This window comes from Botryllus schlosseri, chromosome 15, assembly GCF_051294905.1.
Source record: "Botryllus schlosseri isolate E-star chromosome 15, Bs_hap1, whole genome shotgun sequence".
NCBI lineage: Eukaryota > Metazoa > Chordata > Ascidiacea > Stolidobranchia > Styelidae > Botryllus > Botryllus schlosseri.
This window is the reverse complement of record NC_137250.1, coordinates 8,904,231-8,930,959: the sequence shown is the minus strand read 5'-3', so window position 1 is coordinate 8,930,959 and position 26,729 is coordinate 8,904,231. Positions and strand designations below refer to the sequence as shown.

The following is a 26,729-nucleotide window of genomic DNA, read 5'->3' as shown; positions in this document are numbered from 1 at the left end:
TGGTTCATTGTAGATCAACAATCGTATCACAAAATATGACGTCACCAGCAAGAAATTTCAACCTAAGAGAGCGTTCACTGTACTATTTTTAGATGGTAGACTAAGTTTTGCTGACACAGCCTTGGCTGGCATATTGTGATAAAAGTCGACTCCAAGGCACACAAATGAAATGCAATACTAGCTGCTGACGATTACCCCTGACGAGTGACAACCGAATATATTTGGGTTCGTTTCAATATGAATATACCATTCAATAGCCCATTGAAGTTCTGTACCTCCAATAAGCATTTCGATTACTGATATTGTGTACCATGCATTATATGAAGTTTCATTATCATCTTCAAGAGTCACAAAATCTCACCCTTTTCATCTCTGCCTAATACCATTATATAAAACGGCTCCAATTCAGTAACGGAGCTATCAAAGATGTGTCTCAGCTCATTCGGTCTCATGGATTGCAATGTGGCCGAGTGCAAAACGGTACCGTTCTTGCTGACGCACATTATTTCCGTAGATGTCACTTCGGTCCTTGGATCGGTCGGTTCTTCAAAACCGTACCCATCAAGCGTAACCCCAAGTGTGCTTTCTACAGATGGGTCGCCTTCGAGCATCTGAACAATGACGTTAATGGGAATTTGACCAATCCAGGTAGCTTCAAAATAAAAAAAATGGTCAGCATAGTGCTGGCATGCATTTTGTCATCAATTCAACGGTGTGCAAGCAAGATCCTGATTGACCAGTCAGCTGATCTCACCTCGGCGTAAATTTGGATTCTGGAATACTGGAATAGGACGTAATGTGTTTTTGTCCTTGAGGCTTTTGCGGCGCATACACCGAATCATGATATACATATACACGATCTGTGCACTGCATAATGCATATGCATGCCATAAGTAAGAGATGTGCATATGCTGCTGGACAAGGAAGGTGCAGATATATCCTTGTAAGGCTTTTTAAGTCTTGTGTCACCCCTCCATGCTATCCCTGTAATGCAGAGCGCCAAGGGAACCCATGGATACCAGTTTTACTAATCAGGTCTTTTGTCTGACTCAGCCGGGGACTGAACCCGCGACCTACCGATCAAGAAGTAGGACGCTCCACCAATATGCCATCTTGTCGGTATTGAAAATACCTAGGTACATATGGACAACGGGCTAACATGAGTCCTTGATCATGATTCCAAATACAGCTTCACCATCCAGTACATGGTTATTATCATTGGTACTGTAACAAGTCATGTTATACAATTCCTATCTGCAATCAGATGCCAACAATTCTCTAACAAGGCATCTCACACTCGAGTAAGTAACTCTACCTCGAACTGATCACTCGTGTCGTCGTTTCGTCTGCTGTAAAGGTTGAAAACGTAGCCCATTGTCGTTTTCGCTTGGATTGTCACTTCGCAACTCGCGACTTGTACGTCAACATCCAGTTTCCATTGGCCGAGCCAAGTTTCATTAACAGATTGCAAATTTATTTCACTTGTCAATGTGTCGCCGTACCTACAACATACGAGTGCAGAAATCGCATCGAATTCTTGGCTAGCCATACGATCACATACCTGCTTACATTCAGCTCCAGATGATCAATCCGATTCGGCAGTGATACACTGATGTTCTGGCAATCGCCTTGTGTTTGAAGGAGCAGTTGTTGAATGCTGCTGTCAACTCGGAAATGGATGGAGCGTTGAATTTCTAAAGATAAAACATTACAGTCATGATAATCTCTTGATATCGAAATGAATTTTGGATACGGTATATTATATTTCATATTATTCAGCAGAATAATTTTGTTAACAGATGGCACTACTGATATACCGTTTCCCTTTATCTCGGACAATATTATATGCACAATGCACATAGACTTAGAAATCATTGGATAGTTTCACAATGCACATTATATTTGAGTCACAAATTGCAAAGTTTCTCTAGCCATAGGCGTGTAGTAATAATGCGTTATCAAATTACTGAAACATTGAAATGTCTTACTGTCATGAACGTTCTCGAATACTATCTTTTTTAAAGTTACCAGTCCTTGTTTCGTGTTTGACTGCACAACTTTTGTTGCTCTGAAGATATCGTCTTTCGAAATAATCAGCACCTGGAATGTAGCGCATAAACTATTAACTTCATAGTATATTTAATATAATATACAGTGTGATGTATCAGTCCCGAACACGGCAGAGGTCATCATGGATGTGCAAAGTCGAGAATTTAATACGAATATAAAGAAAATGAGGCTAGTGTAGAGACCTACAATCTCTATAGTTACGGCATATCAAAACCAATTATGTGTGTTCTTGACCATACCTATGTGATAGTGCTTTGTGACAATGGTACGGGTTGATCACTATTTCACAGAAATGCGGTCTTTTCAAACATGCTTATCTCTGTTATACAAGTTCTGTTTGTTGTGGTACTAGCATTTGAGGTTGAGGAAGAATGGACCGTAAGGATATTTTTGTTGTCATAAAGAATTTAATTTCGGTACTTAAAAAGTGGTGTCTCACTTCCAGACTCGAATCATTACAGTTCATACCGGCCCTGTGGATGTAGAGCTGTATAACCCTGTGGATATAAAGCTGTATCACCCTGTGGATATAAAGCTGTATCGCCCTGGGGATATAAAGCTGTATCAACTGTATCACCCTGTGCATATAAAGCTGTATCACCCTGATAATGATGACGATCTAGTTTACGTCTGACATTGCGTGTTTGCATAATCACTGTAGGGGACGATACCCTTGTGTTCCGATACCTGACTATTTTGCATCCCAGACGTAGTCTTGGCGTGATACTTATGCAGAGAGAAACCTGGATGATAAAGCTGATAATTGAGTGATACAGCTCATACCTGAGTGACATGGTTGATACTTGAGTGATAGCCTACTAGACTATTTCACGCATCCCAGACATAGTATAGACTTGATACTTATTGCAGAGTGATACCTGGGTGAATATCAGTACGGTTTGTCTTATATAACATGGGAGCAGCGATGATTCTCAAAGTTAAGTAATTAAAAAGTAATTAAAAATAATAATAATAAAAAAATCAAGAATTGTTTGAACACAAGACACCGATTCCTTACGGGTAGAGTGATACAGCTTTATATCTACAGGGTGATACAGCTGATACAGCTTTATATCCACAGGGTGATACAGCTGATACAGCTTTACATCCACAGGGTGATACAGCTCTGATACAGCTTTACATCCACAGGGTGATACAGCTGATACAGCTCTATATCCACAGGGCCGTTCATACCCGTGGTGTCAGCAATTACAAATCACGTCTTACTATTCACATTCATGCAATGTTCTGGACATTTCTGACTACTTTGACCACCTCTACGAGACATACATAGAAACTTTTCGTAGGAAGAGTAATCACTGGATTGTTGTCGTTGCCCACAATTTATCGATTATCCCCTACCTTGCCACCTGTAGAACTTGCAATATATCTGTACAGTTCCATACACTGCTTAGCAACCCGGGTACTGATAGTGCATCCAGCCAGATGGTTTGTCAAAAGAAATGAGACTGTGATGGATTTTTGTTTAGCTTGCGCAATCACGGTGTCCTACAAAAATCGAACATTTCCATTTCACATTTACAGTGTAGCATTCCAGAATTTCCCTGCCTGTAAATTGACATCTTTGGCATCGGCGTCTGTTATGACATATATGTTCGATCCCGGTCTGCTGTTTTCTATGGCCAATTGAATTCCTCTCATGGCAAGCTCAGGTCGGTCGCCACCACCGTTGGCGCGTAACCTGAAAATATTTATCATTTTATATCCGTGTTATCTACACAGGGCTCGTAAAGGTCAGTCAGTCAGAGTGTTCCTTCATGGGCACCCAACCTTTGAATTATAAACCAACCATTACAGGTATATACATCGTGTCCAACATTCATAAGACAGGTTCAATGGTGTCGCACAGAGGACAAGCAATATTACAAAAGATTATTTGAGCCAACTCCAATTTCACCAATTCAATTCAATTTATTTTTTGCTAACAATTTCATCATTTTAATACACCACAAGACTGCAATACAATGAAAAATAGAAAGGTGTCTTGGAGTAGTCTTCGAAATCAGACACCCATCTGACTAGTATTGATTCAGTAGAAATTGTTTGTATTTCGACTTGAAAGCTCAAATGAAGGTCATTTCTGCTTATTATTTTTATCAATTTTCTTCACATAAAAATCTATTTGAAGAGCATCTTGTAGGTACAGAATTTCAATATACAATTGAATAATATGGTATATTCATTATTCATATAGGAATAAACCTGAATATTTTCGGCTGACACTCGTCTAGTAGATATTTGGAAAGAAAAATGATTATTCGAATATATTTCAAGATGAATATACTATTCAAATATCTATTTGCAAACGCCACCTGACTCAAGCTGTTGTACAGGCAATGCCAATAAATTATGTGATGCCCACCATCTCATTTAAATCACAATAACAAAAATGATATAAATAAAATTATCATCTACGTACGATGATAGGGCTTTGTGATATTCAGAAGCGTCATTAGTTACTGTAACCGGTCCGACACCTGGATCGTTGAACGGTACCAGTACAAAATCTTGTGGTGCATCAAGCGTTCCTCTGTAGACATCAGTGATATCCTGGAAGAAAAGAGAAGCTACATTCAAGTATACGACTTGAAGGGCACTGTACTGAGTGTACTCCATATATGATGTGGTGGGGTAACCCTAAAAGGAGGGACCGCGGAAACTGCGGAAAACGCGGAACTCGCGGAAATGGCCCCTAAAACGCGGAAACTGCGGAAAAAGCGGGAAAGCTCGATTCCTGAAACAAGGGGAAAACGCGGAACGCGGAACAGTCGGTCATTGACCTCTATAGATCACAAAGTAGCCACTAAAACGAGGAAACAGAGGAAAAGGCGGAACGCGGGACAGTCGGTCGTTGACATTTGTAGATCTCATAGAGGAACTCTAAAAGTCTAAAACGACGAAACTGCGGGACACCAATGTTAGAGTGAGGCGAAGTAGGACTCATAAATGGCAGAGAACTGTCGTAATAGTTGATGGCGCTTCTTCGTTTTACGATACAAAAATTTATAAACGTCAAAATAAAATGTTTTTTTCCTTGGGAGAGACGGATTAGGGTTGGCGGAGGGGGTATATTAGGGTTACGTGAGGGGGATATTAGGGTTGGGGGAGAGGGGGATGTTAGGGTTAGGGTTAGGTTAGGATTAGGGTTATGATTAGGGTTAGGTTAGGTTAGGGTTGGGGGAAGTGGGATGTTAGGGGAGGTGGAATATTACGGTTAGGGGAGGTGGGATATTAGGGTTAGGGGTTAGGATTAGGGGAGGTGGGATATTAGGGTTAGCGGAGGTGGGGTATTGGGATTAGGTTAGGGGAGGTGGGATATCATGTCCCTAACCCTCTTCTCCAACCCTAATATCACCCCTCTCCCCAACCCTAACATCCCCCTCTCTCCAACCCTATATCCCGCCTCCCCTAACATCACCCTCTCCCTCAACCCTAATATTCACGTCCCCTAACCCTAAAATCCCACCTCCCCTAACCCTAATCATAACCCTAACCTAACCCGTAACCCTAATATCCCACCTCCCCTAACCCTAATATCCCACCTCCCCCAACCCTAATATCCCACCTCCCCCAACCCTAATATCCCACCTCCCCCAACCCTAATAACCCACCTCCCCTAACCCTAATATCCCACCTCCCGTAACCCTAATATCCCACCTCCCCTAACCCTAATATCCCACCTCCCCCAACCCTAATGTCCCACCTCCCCCAACCCTAATATCCCACCTCCCCCAACCCTAATATCCCACCTCCCCTAACCCTAATATCCCACCTCAACCCTAATCATAACCCTAATATCCCACCTCCCCTAACCCTAACATCCCACCTCCCCTAACCCTAATATCCCACCTCCCCCAACCCTAATACCCCACCTCCCCCAACCCTAATATCCCACCTCCCCTAACCCTAATATCCCACCTCCCCTAACCCTAATATCCCACCTCCCCCAACCCTAATACCCCACCTCGATGACCGACTGTCCCGAGTTCCGCTGTTTCCTCGTTTTAGTGCCTACTGTGTGATATATAAAGGTCAATGACCGACTGTTCCGCGTTCCGCGTTTCCCTCTATTTCAGCGCTTTAGGAATCGAGGTTTCCCGCTTTTTCCGCAGTTTCCGCGTTTTAGGGGCCGTTTCCGCGAGTTCCGCGTTTTCCGCAGTTTCCGCGTTCCCTCCTTTTAGGGTTACCCGATGTGGTGTCGAAATGAAGATGAGAGCGGCTACAGACATTTTCCTCAGAAAACCGCCGTATTCGAGTTGCAGGCTTGCAGCGACAAAATTTTCATGAATGGTGCAATACCATTCAACTCCGTCTATCTCAGTGGCATCGAGGTACCGGTAACAAGATTAACATTCACACACAAACATACCTGGTTGTGTCTATGCCCTCCGGTAGAATAGATAGTAGCCCCTATCAGAAACTATTCTCTCTCCACAAGAGCGATAAAGTATCACTGATTGCATACGCGAACCAACGCTACCAGTACCACTGTACCAGCACACAGTACCAAACTCTCACATTGGCATGGCCTAGCCCCAGCGACCAGCCAGCGTGTTTATATAGTTCAGCGGCGGAGACAGTAAACATGGCCAGTGGCCACCTTGTGGCATAGGCTACTCAACAGGAGAAAAAAGGAGAAAAAATAGTTTATTTAAGCAACCATGCACGGATTCATTCAAGTTTATTCACACTAGGGCGTTGCTTTCCGTTCTGTTAGTTGTTATTTGTGGTATTTTCACATTATTAGTTAATTGATTTCTTAGTTGGTATAACAATTAGGACGCTACATGAATGCTTTTGCAAGACACCGCACGTACTCGAATCGGATAGCGATGAGGAGCCTAAAGGTATAAACAGGACGGTAACAGCACTTCGTTACATTCCCTCACAAAAAAGCGCTGATCTTTGGTCCTCCATAGGGTGAAACACCGAACTTATGGGAGGCTTCGCCCCCACACCCCCCTTTAAGCTTTCACATCGACCGTTTTCTTGTTATCGTGCTATTGTTGTCTAGTCGCGATAAAAAACTAATTCATGGTTGAATTCGGTCAATGACATTGGTAATTGCATATATTACTACCAAGGTATTAACTACTCTTAGCTCACGTGATTACTGATCAGACGGAAGTGGTGTCTTTGAAAGTTGAGGGCACGTAATTAATATTTATACATCTAAGGGGGGTGGGACGTTGTTATTAGTAACTTTTTTGTGTTTGGTATTTGGTGACCTTCAAAAGATTTTGGAATCGATTAAGTGTATCCGACTTAAATAACTTCTTCCGTCCCGTGCGACGCACACAACACCTACGTGGCATTTCTTCACCGGGCGCATAATTTTACTCTACGGGTGTGGCATTTGTAATGTGTGGCTCAGATTCCAAGGACAAGAACATTAGGCGCCAGTGATTTAGGCTGGGAAAAGTTCGAGATATATCGGTTTCGGCCAACAGGCGGTGGTCCTTTTCGCAGTGGCGTAGCAGCCACTTGGCGGTTCTGGCTCTGCGCCAGGGGCGGCAGGCTCCAAGGGGGCGGCAAAATGTGGCTGCATAGTGAGAGAGAGAGAAAGAGAGATACATGGTATTATTTTTCGCCTGCACCATCGAGATGCTCTGACGACGGAGATGCGAGACGGACTTGATTTTATAATAAGGTCATCTAGTCTGCACCTCCGTTTTACCCCCCGTGATTGCTGATCGCCTAGCGGGATAACCGCGGATACCAGTTTTCGAGTCTTTGGTCTGACCCGGCCGGGGATCGAACCCACGACATACCGATCAAGAAGCCGGACGCTTCACCATTACACTATCTTGCTCGGCACAGTGTACACAGCCGGCTAAAATAAGAAGGGTTAATTTGGTAGTCCTATAGCTGGCGTCCCGTGAGCTAAAATTTAATCAAACAGATCTCAATCGAAAGCTAGTGTCGCGCTGATTCCGAAAACACGAATTAATCAGTGTTGGGATGACTCGAGTCACCTTTTTCGTATGACTTGACTTGACTCGATTCACTTTGCTAAAATGACTTGACTTGACTCAGCGTATCAGAAATGTGGATTGACTCGTGACTCGAAGCAAAAATCACGAGTCAATTTCGAGTCATGAAACAATCGATATCGCTATAAATCACTGTGTCTGGCATATGGTCGGATTGTTCGCAAAACGGTGGTGTAACCCGACAGAGCGACCAATCATTCATTCATTGATCGTGTCTTTTACTGAGCCTCCATTGTTCTCTCGCAAATAAATTGACCGCTAACGAAGTGATTGAAGCTTGCAGCTTACGCTGTCGTAAGTAAAGTAATTTAATAGCAAAATGTTTATTTCTGTTATATGTTATTATACCTGATCAAACCTCTTGTTTTATTGAAGTTGTTCAACTTGAGATTTTAAAAGGGTTAAGAGGCTGGTGCGGAGCAGTGAAACCACGTTAGATCGTAGTGCAACAGCGTTTGATGTTCTACAGTGGTTAGTTAATGCAAAGCTACTTGATTCGACACCATATTTATGTTCGTGTCTGAAACTTTATCGGGCCATTGGACTACGTTCAAAAACTTGAATTTGAGGATATTATCGCTGATTTTGCTATGAGGCGGCTATTGATTTTCTATTTGCACAATACAATCGTTCGCTATTTCTTGTCTTCATTAGTTTGGCATTATTAACGTTGAGACGGTGAGACTGAGACGCGGCATATTGTTTGTAATTATTTTTATTGAGAAGGTTGCTTGAACATGAATCTATGTCGAAATTTGCTGCGGTCTACTTATGGGAGGGGGGCGGCATTTTAGGCGAGAGCCAGGGGCGGCAGCATATGCTGCTACGCCGGTGCCTTTTCGGTCAAGGTTTCCTCGCCGCCGAGCTTTTTGACACCACACTTCACAGAGTCGCATGCTGATTGCTGACCGAAACGACATTTTGTCAACGTCTTAGTGTGCCGCGACGCAGTAAGGGCCGACTCCGAAATGTCCATCTCTATAAATTTTGCGTTTTTTTTCTTGGGGAAAGGGTATACCCAAACCCATGTTAATACCAAGACAGTTATCGACGGCGCTACGAAAATTTGAAAAAAGTTATATGAATAGGCTAGAAGATAGCCTACTCTATATTTTTTGTTTATTAACGAAATAATTTTGGGCCTTCTTCGAGCTTGCCCCGCCCCCCCCCCAATTGGGGGTTTGAGCGAGCCTTTGGGGTGCGGCAGTTACGGCCCTGGGTATGAACCCCAGCCAATATGTAGGAATTTGCGAGGCGACTCACTACGCAATTAGACTCGAGTTGCATTCCGCAAGGCCGCAACCCACTGATATGTTACAGGAGTGAAACGTTTAACGTTCCACTCCGCTCAACCATGATTTTGGTCATAGGTCAATAGACAGGAAATTTACTGATGCTGGGTTTGGTGCCCATAACTGGACAAATACAAAGGTATAGGCCTGAATGATAATCCAAATGGTTGTTATCTGTATAAATATATCATACCCGAGCCCGTTGTATTGCCGCGCGTATTTCTGTACTCATGCTGCCTGTATCGTCAATGACGAATGCGAGCGTGGATCCCACGCCGAGCGAGAGGAAGTGACCGAATTTCACATCACCCACTTCGTTTCGAATTCTGTTGGAAAGAATAGCCATAAGTTAGCCTACTCCACATTATCACAAGGACAACAGGTGCGGTACATGGTTTACATTGTACAACCGCGTCTTCGACTTCTACATCCACAACATGTAGGGGTTGGCTAGCCTACGATTCGTAAGATTTTATTCGTATGATACTGAGAGTGATGGATATTACCGGTAGTATTCCACTTCCAGAGCCTCTGAAACCGCAAACAATTTATCTTCGGCGATGCACACCCAGCGCTTCAAATTTCTAGAGTCTGTTACATATTCTTCAACGATAACTCGTAACAATTCTCCTGTTTTTCGCCTGGCATAATCGTAACTCCCCGCTTTGATATAAGAGTACAGATTGCGGCGCATGTCATCTCTGTCTGTATTCTTTGGTGCCTCTTCTTCAGCGGCATAGGCAATAGTTGAAATGGCTTCTGTGAATTTCACCGCGGACGCCTCTTGACCGTAATACCTCTTTATCAACTCAGATGGGGTAAATGGCTGTACCGAGTATGGGTCGAACGAGTCGTTACCTCTGGGGTGATCTGCGAAGAATGTTATTCCGACTGCAACTATAGAATCAGCAATTGTCTCTTTCAGGGGTATGCACTCTAGTCTTGATTTGTCCGCAACCTCCAGTTCTAGTCGTATCGCATATGTTTGCGCAAAGATCGCAGCAAAACCGACAATTACTAAGCTCCACATTTCGCTCTCTGGGACTCGGAACAATTGAATTAGATTAACGTACTGGTGATCGCCCAGGAAATTATGCGAACTATAAAAAAATCAGTTTCTATTTAAGCAGTGATGCCATCATAAGCACGGCCGAAAATGGCCTTATTTTTTTGGAAACAACCAAGTAAGCCAACAAGAAAAAATGATGTTGCGGTAAAATCCCCGTGATATCGTAGTGAACGAACAGTGTCATATGTGATGTCCTAATTTCTCCAACCCGCCGGCATTAGTCATGCCTAAAGCCTTTTTTCATTTATTTAATGATGTCTCACCAGATTCGTTGTAAACCTTGATTATCGGCATGTACGGCAGAAACATTCACGTAAAAAGTTCACGCCTCAGGCGCTCAGAAGCACCAAACACGAAAGCTCGACATGTACGGAAACAGGGGCCAGGTATAAATTTGTAAAATAGGATACTTTCGTTTTTTTAAGCTTTTTTCTTATTTAGTGTACAGGTACACCGTGCATGTGCAAGTGAGCATCCTTCGTTTTAACGTGTTCTTCAACTTCATATCATTGTTGTCACTAGATGACCCCAAAGAATCGTAAATTAAGTTATTTGTCGAAACGTGAGAGAGAGAGATATGGTATTCTTTTTCGCCTGCACTATCGAGATGCTTTGACGACGGAGATGCGATACGGCCTTTATATTAAAGTCATCTAGTCTGCACTCCCGGTTTTTTCTCCTCCATGCTACCCGTGATTGCTGAGCGCCTAGCAGGATAGCCGCGGATACCTGTTTTTGAGTCTTTGGTCTGACCCGGCCGAGGTTCGAACCCACGACCTACCGACCGAGAAGCCGGACGCACAACCACTACACTATCTCGTCGCGTTTTCCCATCGACAGAAATTATTCATCATGAAGACACATAATGTCCAATTGTACACTGCGAGATTAATCAATCAGTTCTATTACTATTTTCATCGTTTCAAAACACCACAAAACTGCAACACAATGAAAAGATAGGAAAGTGTCGAAACAACTTGGAGTAGTCTTTAAGATCAGACACCTAGCTTGGCCCAGGGCCTAGGCCAGTGGTTCCCAACCTTTTTCGACTCATTGCCCCCTTTTTAAGCTAAACGCCGATCATCGCCCCCCAGATTTTGTGAACCGAAAAATCGGTATACAATCTGTAATCATCGGCGGGTTGACTAAAGAAAAGGTCAACTTTTCGGCTCGGTGTCGAATTTTACACTTTTGCAACTAATTTTCCGTGGGTTGACTAAAAAAAGGTCATTTCTCCGACTTGACTCCAATATAACCGTTTTAGCGCGTCATCGCCTCCCTATCGCCCCCTTCGCTATTTTCGCCCCCTGTCGCCCCCTTTGCCCATTTTCGCCTCCTTCGTAATTTTCGCCCCCCTAGGCCGCCAAATCGCCCCCTGGGAGACGATATCGCCCACGTTGGGAACTGATACATAAAATTGGCAATCTCTAGCTTCCTCATATCTTCTATGTTTAGAACACCAAATCTTTTGAGTAGCTATTTATCAGTTGCACATCCAGGCCCCCGTGGGCCTTTAACAATGATACAGATGATCCGATGTTGAAGTTTTTTCAGTGGGTCAATCGTATTCTTACAGGCAGCACCCCAACAAAGAATTCCATATTGTAACGTTGATAGGAATAGAGTGTGGAAGAGTATCAACAGAACCCTAACTGGCAGAGTGTAGCTAAGGCGGCGAAACAGACCACATATAGGCCTACCTTCGATAGTTGTGGTTTGAGTGATTGTATGTGACTCTTCCAAAGCATGTCCGAATCCACTAGCACACCAAGGTATTTGGCCTTTTTAGCGTTGGAAATTGGTTAGCCAGCGATGTCAATGGTTAGGTTATCGTAGGAGTTCACGACCAATAATTGGGATTTCGCAGCGTTAACCCGAAGGCTATTATGGGACGTGCAATTTGGGCATTTGATCACGGGTGACGGCATTGAAGCTTGCGGTTGTAGGTGCGTGAGATATGAGGTGAGTTTCGTCAACGAACAGGGTTGTATTAAATGACGAGTAGGGCGATTTTTTTACCTAAAAACGAAAGATTTTGACCTAAAAATCTAATTATTGACATCTTTTGACCTTAAAAAACTAATTTTGACCAAATGTTGACCTAACGTATGCAAATTGGGTGTTTTCCCCAAAAATGTTAGAATTGTACTACTTATCCTCATTTCTGGTTTGAACTGTCTGCCCTTACGAAGTAGTTTTCCCTGAAAAAACTTTTTTGATTCAAAAACTGACAAATTTTTACATGACAAAATATCTGTCATGTAAAAAAAGTATCTGTCTTTACTAAGTAGCTTGCCAAGGGTGGAGATATTGCGGGATAGCGTAGTGGGATAATACACAGCTACATCACCAATAATGGGTTGTGGGTTTAGTCCGACCGAGGTCGACTCCAGAATTCCTACTCAAGTGTTGAAGGTTTATCTAGGATCCTCCTCGCCATCTCATCCGCGTAAGCGGTGTCTTACAAAAAGCATAGAAGTGGGCCGTGCTACAAGTCGGCAGACACTCGGCGGAAACGGAATCGAAAATAAGGAATATCGGCCTGGTGTAAATGACCACTGTAGTCGACAAACACCATGAATATACAAGCAACAACAAGAAGAATGGAGAACGAACGTTCAACTGTAGCAGCTGTTGGCTGACAACACTTAAGTTGTGCGTGCGTACACTGCTGGTGACACACCGTGTTGCTTCATTCTGGCAATGGTGTAAATCTCAATTTTTGTAAGAACCATACAAAGCCCACGCAGTCTTGAGCAGACAGTGCGCCGTCTGCAACGGTATGCCTATAAAGTAGGTTACAAGCTGTAAAATGTCAAACGATAAGTTCACCAATTTTGCAAAATCTACGGTCTTTGTAAGCAATTTTGACATTTTTTTGACCAAACGCTAAAATTTTGACCTTATTTTGACTTTTTTTGACATGTAAAAAAAATCGCCCTAATGATGAGGTTTCAAAGAGATCGTTGACATATAAAGTAAAAAGGACAGGTCCAAGAACTGAGCCTTGCGGAACACCACAGATAACAAGGTGGGGGAGGACAAGGTGTTGGATATCGAAACCATTTGATATCTCCCAGTCAGGTAGCTTTTCATGAGCTCAATTATGGACCCTAACAACGTTCAATCCTAAGCTTTCAGCTATCTTTCCTTTTAGTTCTCTTCCTTTTATTCGATCCTTATCCGGTCTTTCCGCATTTTTCGTAACTTATACTTCGTTAGAACAGCGAGGCATATATGTCTCTGCTACTTTCTATACTCATCCATAATCACGAACTATTTCAAGTGCACGTCTTTTTCCGCTTTGTGGGTCCGTGACAAGGGATTTTCTCCGATGCGTTGTAAGAGGCATGGGTGTTACCAGCCCAATCTACAGTTTCTTAACAGTAATATGACATGACCTCAGAAAAGGAGCCTCATATGGTCGTCAAACTACCATTATTGGTACTTTTTAGAACTACTCATGTATCGTCTGCCTATTTGTCACTTAATCAAGTGCCATATATATAAAATATATCAACAGTTTTAAAACCTGACTACTGGGTTTTTAACTAGAAGTGTCCGAGCTTCTACTCAATTGCCAGGAAAAGTAGCAATTTTCAAAAAATGTCGCAAGCTCGCAACTACTTCGAGAGGCTGTAAACCAGTGGTTCTTAACCTTGCCCCCAGCGCCCCCCAGGGGGCGCTGGCGATCTTGAAGGGGGGCGGAAACGCTCAGGGGGCGATATGGGGGGCGCTGGGCTCACGGGGGCGGTATGGGGGGCGCTGGAGAAAAATGGCTTCGCAGTAGATGATGTGGTGATAGGACATACTTAATGAGTATTCAGAGGAAATTAACACCGAAAACTTCGTTACATATAACCTTCAAAATATATATAAGTTTAATTGTCCACGGGCGCCTAAATGACTGACACCGAATGTTCCTGTCTTGGCAATCTGAATCCCAGAAGACGAATTCCATCTGGCAGGGAAAAATTCTATGTCAGTGAAGAAATACCAATCTGAAATCGTGTGCGTCTTTTAGTTTAGTACGATTGGGCGACAGGGATATTGCTGTTGGGCGATATCCCCGTTGAGCGATTCTATATTTTTTGATATTGCAGACAGGGGGTCACGAAATAACATCATGCAACGAAGTCATACCAACGGGTTCGCCCGCCCGAATATGTTTAATTATTAGTAACGGGCCCTACAGTTTCCAAGAAACCTCACAATGTTCGCTTTAAGTTTTGATGAGTCTGCGCACACTCAACAACTCACTGCGCTGACCCTTGGACAACAGTGCGTAACGACTAAAAAAAGGTAATAACTCCGGATTTGTTGTGCGCAACGTAGATTTTCTGTGTGCAGAGACCGTGTCAGCACTGCGCGCGTGCGCAGCTTAGAGGGAACATTGCACCTTACTCAGCTCTACCGGTAAATGCGTTTACGTGAGCAGAGAGATGATAAAAATTGATCTCAATTTACATGCAATTCCCGATGATATTGACAAATTCAATCATTAATTAGTGAAATTTTTCGCACTTCGCGCGAATAGGCGAGAATAGCTGCCTCAGTAAATGGACACCCAATGTAAATACCTAATTGGCTATCAGCAAATAGCGGACAGCCTACTGGGGGTCTGGGAGTGAAGTCCCCCGGAAGTTTGGTTTATCACCCGATGGGGGCCCAGGACCAACGTTTTTTGTTTGGGGGGCTGACGAAGTGCTGTTACGGCCCTGGTAACGAATAATTGTACCTGCGGGCACGCCCGAATATGTTTAATTATTAATTACGTGCCCTTTATTTTCCTATACAACAGCTCACTCAGTGCTACTGGTAAATCTGATTACGTGGGCTGAGAGGATAAAAAGTTTATAGCGACTTATATATGTAATTACCACCTATTCATTCATGCATTATGGAAAATTTTGGCACCTACGGCGACCAGGCCACACAAACTTTGCTGACCATCAAAATCACGATATGGGGTTCGTGAGGGCGAAGCCCTCAGAAGTTCGGTTTATCACGCTATGGGTGCGCAAGGCAATCGTTTTTAGGGGGGTTAACGAAGTGCTGTTACGGCCCTCCCTCTTACTCATTGTATTTGTTACATTCCTTACAATATGAAGTTGGGGGGGGGCGCTGGAGCACGATAATTTTTGAAAGGGGGCGCTGGAAGAAAAAAGGTTAAGAACCACTGCTGTAAACAATGAAAGGTAGTATAGGTAGATTAAAAAAAGTAGATTTGGTCGAGGGGTTCACATGGTTTTAGCAGTTTATCGGAGTTGCTTTCAAAATTGCAAGATTTATATCCGCGACTTACGCAAAATGACTATAACGACACTAGGAATTGGCATAATCTTCGAAGATATGGCCTACTGTTTATATACGGCAGTAAAGTGGCTATTTCAAGCGGTTATGACAATTTCCCAAATATAAGTCATTCAGTTACCACAAAACTACTTTTTTCAAAAGTGTTGTTGTTGTTGATTTTTTTGGATTGGCGATATACAACGCAAGTGGTTTTGTTCAACATATCTTGCTCTTTCTTCTTAGCTTCACTAGTTGCGTCACAATGTCAAAACTTGATCACAATGCAAAATTCGAAGCAGATTTTGTGGGGTTCCAGGACCATGAGCAAAATAAAATTTATATTTTCATAATTAGTACAGTATTAGCTTTCCATTGAAACCCGTTTTATCGAATTTAGCGATTGGCGAGTCGGTCAAAAATGGCCGTAAAGTAAAGTTGCTTTTTGACCAAATGGGAAAGTGTGACGTAGATCAATTTCACTGAGCCGTGAGATTTGGAGGTGACTCGAGTCAAGTCAAGTCAAGCCACGAGTCAAGTTGTCTTTTGCTAGCTTTCTGAAACACAGATTGAGTCGTCATTGATTTTGAACCGATAAACGAAGTTAAATGTCCACCCAAGAAGGCGCTGTATCGCTCACATATACGTAGAACTTCTAAATTACGTGAATTGCATAGCCTCAGTTCATAGTTATCAGTCAAAATAGAGGGAGGAGAAACGAATTGGCAATATGCAATACATTACGAATTTACAAATTGATATGATACAATTCGAGCCTGCGTCAATGGTTGGGGACTGTCTATCTATATAAATTATAAACTATATACTTTTCGACTTCAATTTCAATAAAACAATCGGTTTGGTTAAGCTATAAGAACGGAGAACAGAAATATACATTTTGCTATTAAATTACTTTACAATACGAATCTACGACAACGTAAGCTGTAAGCTTCGATCACTTCGTTTGCGGTCAATTTATTTGTAAGAGAACAATGTAGGCTCAGCAAAACGCACGATCATTGAATCATTGGTCGCTCTCACGGGTTAGCCTACACCAGCGTTTCGCGAATAATCCGACATATGCAAGATACAATGATTTTTATTGACACCGATTACTTGATGACTCGAAATTGACTCGTGAATTTTGCTCCGAGTCACGAGTCAATCCACATTTCTGATACGCCGAGTCAAGTCAAGTCAAGTCATTTTAGCAAAGTGACTCGAGTCAAGTTAAGTCACACGAAACAAGTGACTCGAGTCATTCCAACACTGGCTCCCCATCGCCGATCCCGCTGTACACACAGCGCTTTGAAAAAGCCCAGAAGAAGAGAGAGTCGAACTCTGTAAAGATGGCTGCAAATGACCAGAAAAAGACCGCAAAGACATTGATGTTAATGCGATTTCCGAGCTGGGCGCAAATGACCCAAGTTGTTAAAAGCGCCAATTATGTGACTAAAACAAACAAACAATAAAACATTATAGTCACCAATATCCATCTTGCAGGCTCCTCATCGCCGACCTCTGACTTGAAAAGCCTAGAAAGTAAAGTGAGTTTGAAAGCCGCAGCAAAGATCTGATTAATGACTGAATCGTGGAAGAGGGAGTGCAAGAAAAATGGCCATGGAAAAATTGCATTGAACTGTTGAAATTGCCATTGTGCCATCTTGTCGCGGGGAGCCATAAAACCTCATGAGACTATAAGCAGTTCAGCACCACTGTCGTACCTTATCAATACAATACAATACAATCTATCTTGCAATTTAAAAAGCTGTCATTGCCAATTAGATGCCTTCTGCGATAATCAATTCGCACAACACATGAAAATGGAGTTACTCGGACTCATGGCCATGTCGGACTTTACTTGAATAGTTTACTGGGGTGGTTGTTGTTGGTATTCATGTTTTTTCTCAACTACAATGGTCATGGTCAGGCCGTGTTATTTTTGGCATATGCCAAAACTGCCAAAAATAGCTTATTTTTGGCATTTTTCAATTTTTATTTTTGGCAGTTTTGGCATCGCCCTCTAAATAGATAGTTTCAGACTCGAATTAGTCATAAAATCGCTTTATTTGGGTCAGTTTTTTAAGAGAAACCACAAAATTTGCAGTATCCACTTATAATCAGTGCCAACAAACAATAATAAGAAGAAAAAGCCTAGCGATTTCATAGGTTAATATATTTGCAGTATTTAATTTGCAGTAGTTAATAAAATTTGCAGTATCCACTCGGAATCGGTGCCCATAAGCAAAAAGAAAGAGAAGCCGAACAAACACGCTCAACACCTGATTGTTATAGCTGTTGAATAGACTTATATTGTTTGCACTGTAACAGTGCTTCCAGACTGGGGTCGAATCTGGGAAATATCGGCTTCAACAGTAGCCGTTGAGGGAAAGAATGTTGCCAGTCCTCCAAAAAAGGTTTTCCGAGCTTCAAAATTTTCGGAGGGCCGAACCTACTTCCAAGCATCATGAAAAGAGATCACTTCGCTAGTGCCATCGATCTCATCGCGGAAAGAATTTTCTTCCCGATACTTTTCCAGGAGTCTACTGTGCTGTCTCCCAACCCAACACATTCTATTTTGTAGCGTGACCATTCCATCTCCTTCAGTCTATATCGAGATATTTTCGGAGGACTTTTGTCACTTCAGATGGCTTTAATATTACCAACTCACATGGAAGAGTCCTGGGAAGGTTAGCTTATTTAAGAACATTGACGCAACAAGACTGTCTGGCAAAACGAGACTGCAGCTCAGAAATAGCCGGACAGTTTGTTGCGTCACAGTATTCAACTCGATGACAATGCAAAAATCGTGGTTGATTTTGGAGGTTCCAGATCCATGAGCAGAATACAATTTATATTTTAGTAATCAGTACAGAGGTAGCTTTTTATTGATACCCGTTTTATCAAGTTTAGCACTCTGCAAACCGGTCAAAAATGGTCGTAAAATTGCCAATGGACAAATGGAAAGTATGACGTAAAGCAAATGCAGTCAGCCGTTCAATCTCGCTGTACCCACACCATTTAGGACACCAGGCTTTCACCCCTAATGAGTGGGCTGGACCCAGATCAAGAAACCTGCCCTTTACACACGCTCTTCTCGCTTGTAACGCGGTCCTGTTAACACAACACCATGAACGAAATACGCTATTGGCAGGCCGTGTTATTTTTGGCATATGCCAAAAATTGCTTATTTTTGGCATTTTCAAATTTTTATTTTTGGCAGTTTTGGCATCTGCCTCCTGAAATGCCAAAAATAACACGGCCTGGTCATGGTCATTAACGCCAGGTCGATATTTTTTATGATTTGTAGCTTTCGAATTGTAGCTCGGTCAACTTCTAGACTTCGAGACGTGGATCAGATGCCGTAGAGAAGCCTAGGTAAAACTGGGTCGCGTATCCCCTATTGTTTTTTCCCCAACAATTATGAAATGAAAATAATTATTGAAGAAGTAGAACCCCACAGTAAGCCTACTTACGTATATTAACATTATCGTGCGAGGACCACTTCCTACACCACAATGTTTTTTTGGTAGTATCGTCTTATCTAGCAAGATATCGTTAACAGTATCGGGGAACTCCCACGTATAACTGGACTTAACCACAAATAATTGGACACGGAGTTTTCAGTCACTAGTGTATCCCCATTGGCCACTAACCATATAAAGAGGCTGTATAGCACTGTTCAGCTATTACCAATATTTCAAGTGGAAGTGATTGAAATAAACCGCGGTTTCTTTCCATTTTAATCGAAATCATTGATTTTTATCTAGTGTTTCTGTGTGGTAATAATCGTAATAATGGTTTATTGCACTACTATAGTGATTGCAATCCAGGTAAACCCGTTTTATGATTAATATTTTTTGTATACTACAAGTAGATTGCATTGCTACTTCACGTCATGTCCTCGACCATCATATGTTTTGCTATTCGAAATTCACATTCAATGTGGTGGTGCCACACACCACATATATATAGCTAACCCCATAGGTTGTTATCGACTCGACTTGAAGCATATCAAGTCAATCCAACAAACATAATATGTCACCAGTCAATCCCTTGTTATAGGCTATATATATGTATAAACGAGGAAGACATAGAGCTAACACGTTCTTCGAATCCACCGATTCAAATCACTTGGGGTTGTGTGGGATTGTCTTAAATTTTCTACAGAATAATAGAACAACCACCCACGGCCCACACCCACGGCCTACGAAAACTAAGTTACACCTATGTTTGAGTGGGATCTATACCAGTGGTTCTCAAATGTTTCAGTTGAATATTATGTAAAAAACAATCATGTGTAATGGCAGTAGGTAGCATTTAGATATTTTAGCGATTTTGGTGTCTAATCTCTTTTATTGCCCTATACCTGAGCTTATCTCAAACGTACCTGACCATAATCAAAATCACAAGCAAATGACGCGGGCGGCACATCATTCAAACTCGCCACTTCTTCGTTGGACAAACAATTTTTCTCTGCGGGTCGCAGGTGCTCGGCAAGAGAATAATTCAATTGAGTACTTTCCGGCTGCCATAAAATGAGCTTCTCAAGAGTGGCATCGGGGCCGCGGTGGCATTCTATAAAATGTGTCCTAATTGAGTATAGGCAATACAGTATACACATCATAGTGGCTATACTTCGACATTGTCAGCCCCTTCGATTTAAATCCTGGTTTCTTAGATTTAAAAGGCATGTTATACATGTCATATGAAATGAACTAATATAAGGAAATATCTTATTCCTCCATAACATTGTGCCTTTCTACTCATTATGTGTACAGATGCTTGACAGACCATAAAAGCGCCAGCTAACAACTTACTACACTCATTCGACAATTATCTCCTGATCGGTGCAAGATCCGGTATCAGTCAATATCGTGCATTGGTGTTTAAGAAATATTTTTTTTCTCTATCGGCTACGCATCCCCCTTCAGATGCTTTCACACCCCCAGTTTGAGATGCACTTATCTATACGAACGATCGATCGATCACAGTTGATAATATTTTTTATATATTTTTTTAAGTCACATGCTGTGAACATGTTTGGAAATTTATTTTTTATAATAATATGATTTATTGAGTCATGCACAGCCGGATAAAACAACCCATACAAGAGATTTAGTATACTGAAGCTAAATAATAAAGACGTGATATGGAAACGATATCATCGCAATGCTATTGGCTTTCCCGTGAAACAGAGGGAGCGTTGGTAAATCTAGCATAAATATATTTCCCGATACAAAAATATTAGCCCACTAATTGCGTGTGTAGCTATGGAGGTGGCATTGTGTCGATGTGCCAACTGCAGAGCCTTAACCTGAATCTCGACGTCGCTGTAACAATAGCCCCGCAGTCACCTTCGTTAACTCGACGACCCGAAGTGTCCTCAACCAGCCTCAAGTCGTAGGAAATATTTGCTTATGCGTAGCTACAGCTACTATACGGTCGAGTAAATCTCAAATCTATTTAGACTTTAGCCGCTCTCGTTTCAACGGCATTCTTCCTCAGGAGAGAAGAACACCGGCTAGTATACCGGGCAGATAAGCAAGTAATTCCTGTGGGCATATGCGGCAATAACATTATGGCGAATTTAGTTGTACTAGTGTGTTTTGCCGTTATCATTACAAAAATAGACGCGCTGCAATTTAACGAGGGAGATGTGGAAGTTGAATGTATTTCACTGAAAAAGGCTATTACCGATTCTATTACCTCGGCGGGCATCACATTTTTCGCTGACCACCCGCGTGATGGTCAAGTTTTTGACCCGAATTCGGTAGAGCCGTTCACCCCATCGGTTTTGATCGAGAAGTTTTACGGCCATGAAGCCTCGGCAGTACAATTTACCGAGGCAATCACGACCATCGCCTACGCCGCTGAAGAAGTACCAGAAAAGCGCAAAGACAGAGATGACATGCGACGAAATTTGTATTCGTACATTAAAGCCGGAAGTTACGATTACGCTCGCCGAAAGGCGGGCGCATTGCTGCGGAATATTGCCGAAGAATTTGTGGTGGACAGCCCACAGTGGAAATTGCGCTCCTGCATTTTCGAAGACAAAATATATGATGTATTGGAAGCTTTGGAGGTGGAACATTACAGGTTAGTCATATACAGATGACTACGTTTAGGATGATTATGATCATACTACCATGCTAGTTGGGGTCATTGCGTTCCGTATTTTATTGCTTCATAATTATACCTATATCTTTTACGTGGAGACAAGCCTGCTTGATGGTTATCGCTAGGGCTGGGCAAAATCGAGTACCTGAGTGATTCGATTCTGAATCACGTAATATGCTTCGAGTCGAGTCGAGTAATCGAGTATCACTCGTAATGACGTCATAATAGAATGTAATATGTCAAAGCTCTAATATGTACCTTTTATGCGATCTCAAAGAATATAATGCCTGTTATCCATCACATTAAAGATACTTTGGTATTATTCGACCATACCGATTTCATTGCACTTGGTGACAATGTTGTGGGATGATCATGACTTCAGAAACATGCTATTCCCAGTAACGTTGGTAGCTTTGTACTACATGTTACGTATGGTACGATACGGGCAATCAATGTTTCAAGGCTCCAACAGTGAAAATTAGTATCGAAACTATAATTCTCGTTGATAAATTAACTTTCAGTGGCGAGAAACGTATAATTTCAGTACTCGAAAAAATCGACTTTTACTACTCGACTCGAATCATTAAAATTAATACTCGGTTCAGATTCGAGTACTCGAATCATTGTGCCCAGCCCTAGTTATCGCCAATCGCGCGACAACCCGTAAATATTCTGTCTGCGAGAATTGTTGCTGTTTTCATAGCAGCGGCATTCTTCGTCGATCACTGAGGGTGTGACAATGTACTGCAATTGTAATTTAGCACGGAGGAAACATTCGGGGTTAGAATTGGTGACTACTAGCTCAATACTAAAATAAGATATCATCAAAGTACTAGACATTATCCAGTACATGATGTACATCCAACACATCGAATGAGCAAATAATTTTACACAAGTCCATATTGTACTATATGTATAGTGTTTTGACTATAGAATAGTGTAAGAAATTATTTTGTAGGGTGTACGTAGACATTGCACCTTTAGCTCCCGTAAAACTTGGTAGGCGTCGAAGTCATTCCTTCCCGAATTTGGTTGCAGCACGCGGGTCCTTACGTGAATACTGAATATTGATATACCGAGATTATCTCACAAACCCCCTGCCGATAGGAAATGACCTCTGCACTCCAGACGCCACAATCTCAAAACACACATATCGCGTGTCTTCATTCCCCCCGTGTAGTCCGAAAGATTTTTTACAGACCATTAACATCACGTAGAATACATCGCCAACGTGAGTAATATAACAACGCTTCACCAACAAAATGGTCATGGTTCAAGATGTACGATGTGCATTGTATATGTATGTACTGTACTCGTACAAGCTAACTTGATTATCAGGATTTTGCTTCGCAGCATCGGTGCTTAAACGGGATTGCAACAGCATCGCATACAAATACTAAAATAGTTGATCATTTTTGTTGCATGAGCTTTGGAATTTAATGTGATGATTAGCAATCAATTCGAGAATTCAGGGCATTAGAAATTGCTGTTTTAAATGTCTGGAATTGCGAATAATCCTCGGTATACAATGAAACTTGCTGGATTCGCGAATTTATTAATTTCCGAAAAGATCCCCGAAATATTCTGGAATATTAAACAGCAATAATTCTATATTAAATATGATTGCAACATATTATGCTATATAGATCTGCGCTACTGTACGAGTCTCGCACCGATTGCGGTTTATCCGGATTAGATAACTGATGCAGACAGCTGTAACCGTGCCAAGAAAACGTCCAGTCAGCGTTCAGTAATGACGGGGTGCTGACTGAGGTCAACGATAACATCGCAACTTCAGTATTTAACATTGTATAATACGCATAAAGTTTCTCGGTCAGTTATTACATCAGTACAATGCACGGGTGTAATTAGGGCCAATAGTAATCAATAATCGTCATATTAAAACAAATCGTGTTTTGAAACATGCCTGATTTAAACGGCATCCGGGCAACATAGCTAGAGTCAAAATAACGAGTCATTCAATATTTCTAGTTCATCAAAGTAAAGAGTTAATGTTACTGTTAGCTAAGTCAGAGTTAGGGTTAGGATTAAGGATAAGGTAAGAACTGAGTTGAGGTTTGGTGTCATATTATGTTGTGTTATGGATATGTTAAAAGGTTAAGGTTCGCTTGGGTAATTTTCAGTGTTGGGATGACTCGAGTCATGACTTGACTCGAGTCAGACTCGAGTCAACTTTTTCGTATGACTTGACTTGACTCGAGTCACTTTGGAAAAATGACTTGACTTGACTTGACTCGGAGCTTCGAAAATGTGCATTGACTCGTGACTCGAAGAAAAATTTACGAGTCAATTTCAAGTCATCAAGTAAACGCTGTCGATTAAATCACTGTATCTTGTGTATGTTAAGATTGTTCGAAATACGCCGGTGTCACTTGTGAGAGCAACCAGTCATTCACTGATTCTCGTTACATGGATCCTCCATTGTTACGTCACAAATAAATTGACCGCAAACTCAACGATCACAGCTTACGTCGTCGAAGTAGTAATAGAAGATTAATCTAAATAGCAATGTGCCTCTGTTTCTTAGACGGCCAAATGCTTATGTTGCGCAATGCTCACATTCACCAACCCTCTTGTATGATTTAAATTGGACGAATACAGCTTGTGCATTTACATTCTCAGGGATGTGTAGACGGGTCGGTAGATGTGTAGGCTATTGTATCATATCAATTTGTTTCAACTTCTCGAAGCTTCGCATTAGGTCCTATATTCTGGCTGATGATAACTGACAGTTCTACGTGTGCGTTGCGTGAGGGATACGTCTTTTCGCATGCATATTTAACTTGATATTCGTTATTTCATTCAAGATAAATGATCAAGTAATCTGTCTTTCACACAGCTAGTAAAATATACTGACTTTGAACCATCACTCGTACTTCAAAAATTCAATTTGACTTGAATTGTGACTTGACTCGTGACTTGACTTGACTTGACTCGACTTGACTCGAGTCACCTCCAAAAAACCAGTGACTTGACTTGACTCGAGTCACCTTTGAAAATCGATTGACTTGACTTGACTCGAGTCAAAATCTGCAATGACTCGAGATGACTCGTGACTCGAAGGTAGTGACTTGATCCCAACACTGGTAATTTTTGATGCCTCGCTGTTATGATACTCGCTGTTTTACTCGCGATACGTTGAACGGGAGCTGTTTCAAGCAGGGCGGCCAACCTTTTCGGCCAAAGGGTCACATGAGATTTGCGAACCATTGCGTGAGTCACTTGAATGTTGATGACTTTACTAAAAAAAGGTCATTTTCCGGCTCAAGTCCCGAAAAGGCCGCCGGACCGTTATTAGAGCGCTGATTTCCTATATCTCAGTCCATTTTCCACGTAGACGTACATTTAACCTAAATTCTCAAAAAAGAGAACTAATTCTCAAAAAGAGGACATTCAGGCGTCCTTCGAGGACACTTTCAAAAAAGTCAAAAAATAGGACAAATCCTTTTGAAAGAGGACGTATGGTAACCCTATCATATACGAAGATCTACGGAAAATGTGGCTGGCCCCTAGCTTATACAGTCTAGGGGTCTTCAAAAATGACTTTTTTTCTCTAATCGTACTGGCTACTTGATAAAATTGTTAGGTTACCTAATCTAAGCCTACACACCAAATTTGGTTCAGTTCCAACCAGTAGCCGCCTTGCTACAGGAGAAGAAAGTTTCTATATATTATATAAAAATAAATAACAAAAAATTTGAAAATTTTCTGTTTACCCCATGAAAGTGTTAGGTTGTCTATAGAAACGATGTTCACCAAATTTGGTTCTATTCCAACCAGTGGAAGCGGAGTTATTGCCGTCGGAAAATTTAGATTTGGACTTGCATAAAATAGTATTTACGGTGGGCACCACTATAATAAATAAATAAAGAATTGGTCACCGTAAATACTATTTTATTCATAGTCCAAATTTTTCGACGGCAATAACTACGCTTCCACTGGATGGAATTGAACCAAATTTGGTGAACATCGTTTCTATAGATAACCTAACACTTTCATGGGGTGAACAGAAAATTTCCAAATTTTTTGTTATTTATTTTTATATAATAAATAGAATTTTTCTTCTCCTGTAGCAATCCGGCTACTGCTTGAAATTGAACCAAATTTGGTGTGCAGGCTTAAATTAGGTAACCTAACAATTTTATCAAGTAGCCAGTACGATTTGAGAAAAAAAAAGTCATTTTTGAAGACTCCTATATACACCAATGCGTCGGAACTGATATCCCAAATTCTGCGGTCAGGCGATTAAAATTTTTAATTGGCCTGGCAAGTTCACAATAAATTACCTGGGTAACTTATTATTTGATATTTTATCTAATATCGAGATTTATCACGCGGGCCACTCAAAATCTTCTTGCGGGACACGGGGGATTGGCCGCCACTGGTTTAAAGCCCGTGCATGGGCGCTTTTTTCAATTTTGTCACATAAAAATTTGTAAACATCTGCATTTCAAAGCAACAACTCTAAGTGTAATGATGTTAACGTGAATATGTGGTATTCGCAAAAATCGACTGTAGACTGTGATCTCAATGGAATCTAGACTTCCGATTTTAGCAAAGCTGCATAAATTTGCAGAATGTTTTATTGGTTGAGTGATCGATCGTTTTAGGCAGTGCAATTGCTTTTGTAGTCTCGATGCACATAACTGCATTGGGAGAATGTATACAATCTGTAAGTTGCGGTGCAGTGTAAACAAGCGAATGAGCAGTTACTGCGATAACAATATCTCGGGAATTCTATCAGAAACTCCAATTCTCGAGAATGATCAATACCCAGTCTCAGCGCGCTACATGACATCGCTGTTGATCTGACATTTTACAAGCCTTTTGTTAATATTATGCCTCACAAGT

At 41.7% G+C, this 26,729-nt stretch overlaps 3 protein-coding genes across 4 annotated transcripts in view; 2 read left to right on the top strand and 1 right to left on the bottom strand.

The window, feature by feature from the left end:
* The window catches only part of LOC145458050 (inter-alpha-trypsin inhibitor heavy chain H5-like), a 31,578-nt gene extending 21,085 nt beyond the window's left edge, over positions 1-10,493 (bottom strand). The window contains exons 1-9 of one of the 2 annotated variants that reach the window (XM_080336356.1): positions 9,883-10,493; positions 9,570-9,702; positions 4,511-4,641; positions 3,640-3,772; positions 3,433-3,579; positions 1,989-2,100; positions 1,562-1,694; positions 1,316-1,502; positions 362-611 (exon numbers count right to left, since the gene is read on the bottom strand). In XM_080336356.1, coding sequence (XP_080192482.1) covers positions 362-611; positions 1,316-1,502; positions 1,562-1,694; positions 1,989-2,100; positions 3,433-3,579; positions 3,640-3,772; positions 4,511-4,641; positions 9,570-9,702; positions 9,883-10,406 — 1,750 coding nt within the window. In that variant the 5' untranslated portion in view covers positions 10,407-10,493. Of the gene's footprint in view, positions 1-361; positions 612-1,315; positions 1,503-1,561; positions 1,695-1,988; positions 2,101-3,432; positions 3,580-3,639; positions 3,773-4,510; positions 4,642-6,460; positions 6,680-9,569; positions 9,703-9,882 lie in introns of those variants that run through there. The other variant, XM_080336357.1, reaches the window with a different exon arrangement.
* A 10,731-nt stretch (positions 10,494-21,224) lies between these two features.
* LOC145456858 (inter-alpha-trypsin inhibitor heavy chain H5-like) overlaps positions 21,225-26,729 on the top strand; it is a 41,677-nt gene continuing 36,172 nt past the window's right edge. Inside the window, exon 1 of the mRNA XM_080334994.1 lies at positions 21,225-21,836. Coding sequence (XP_080191120.1) covers positions 21,319-21,836 — 518 coding nt within the window. The 5' untranslated portion in view covers positions 21,225-21,318. The remainder of the gene's footprint in view (positions 21,837-26,729) is intronic.
* The window catches only part of LOC145456866 (uncharacterized), a 215,922-nt gene continuing 213,185 nt past the window's right edge, over positions 23,993-26,729 (top strand). Inside the window, exon 1 of the mRNA XM_080335003.1 lies at positions 23,993-24,351. The gene's annotated coding sequence lies outside the window, so the exon portion shown is untranslated. The remainder of the gene's footprint in view (positions 24,352-26,729) is intronic.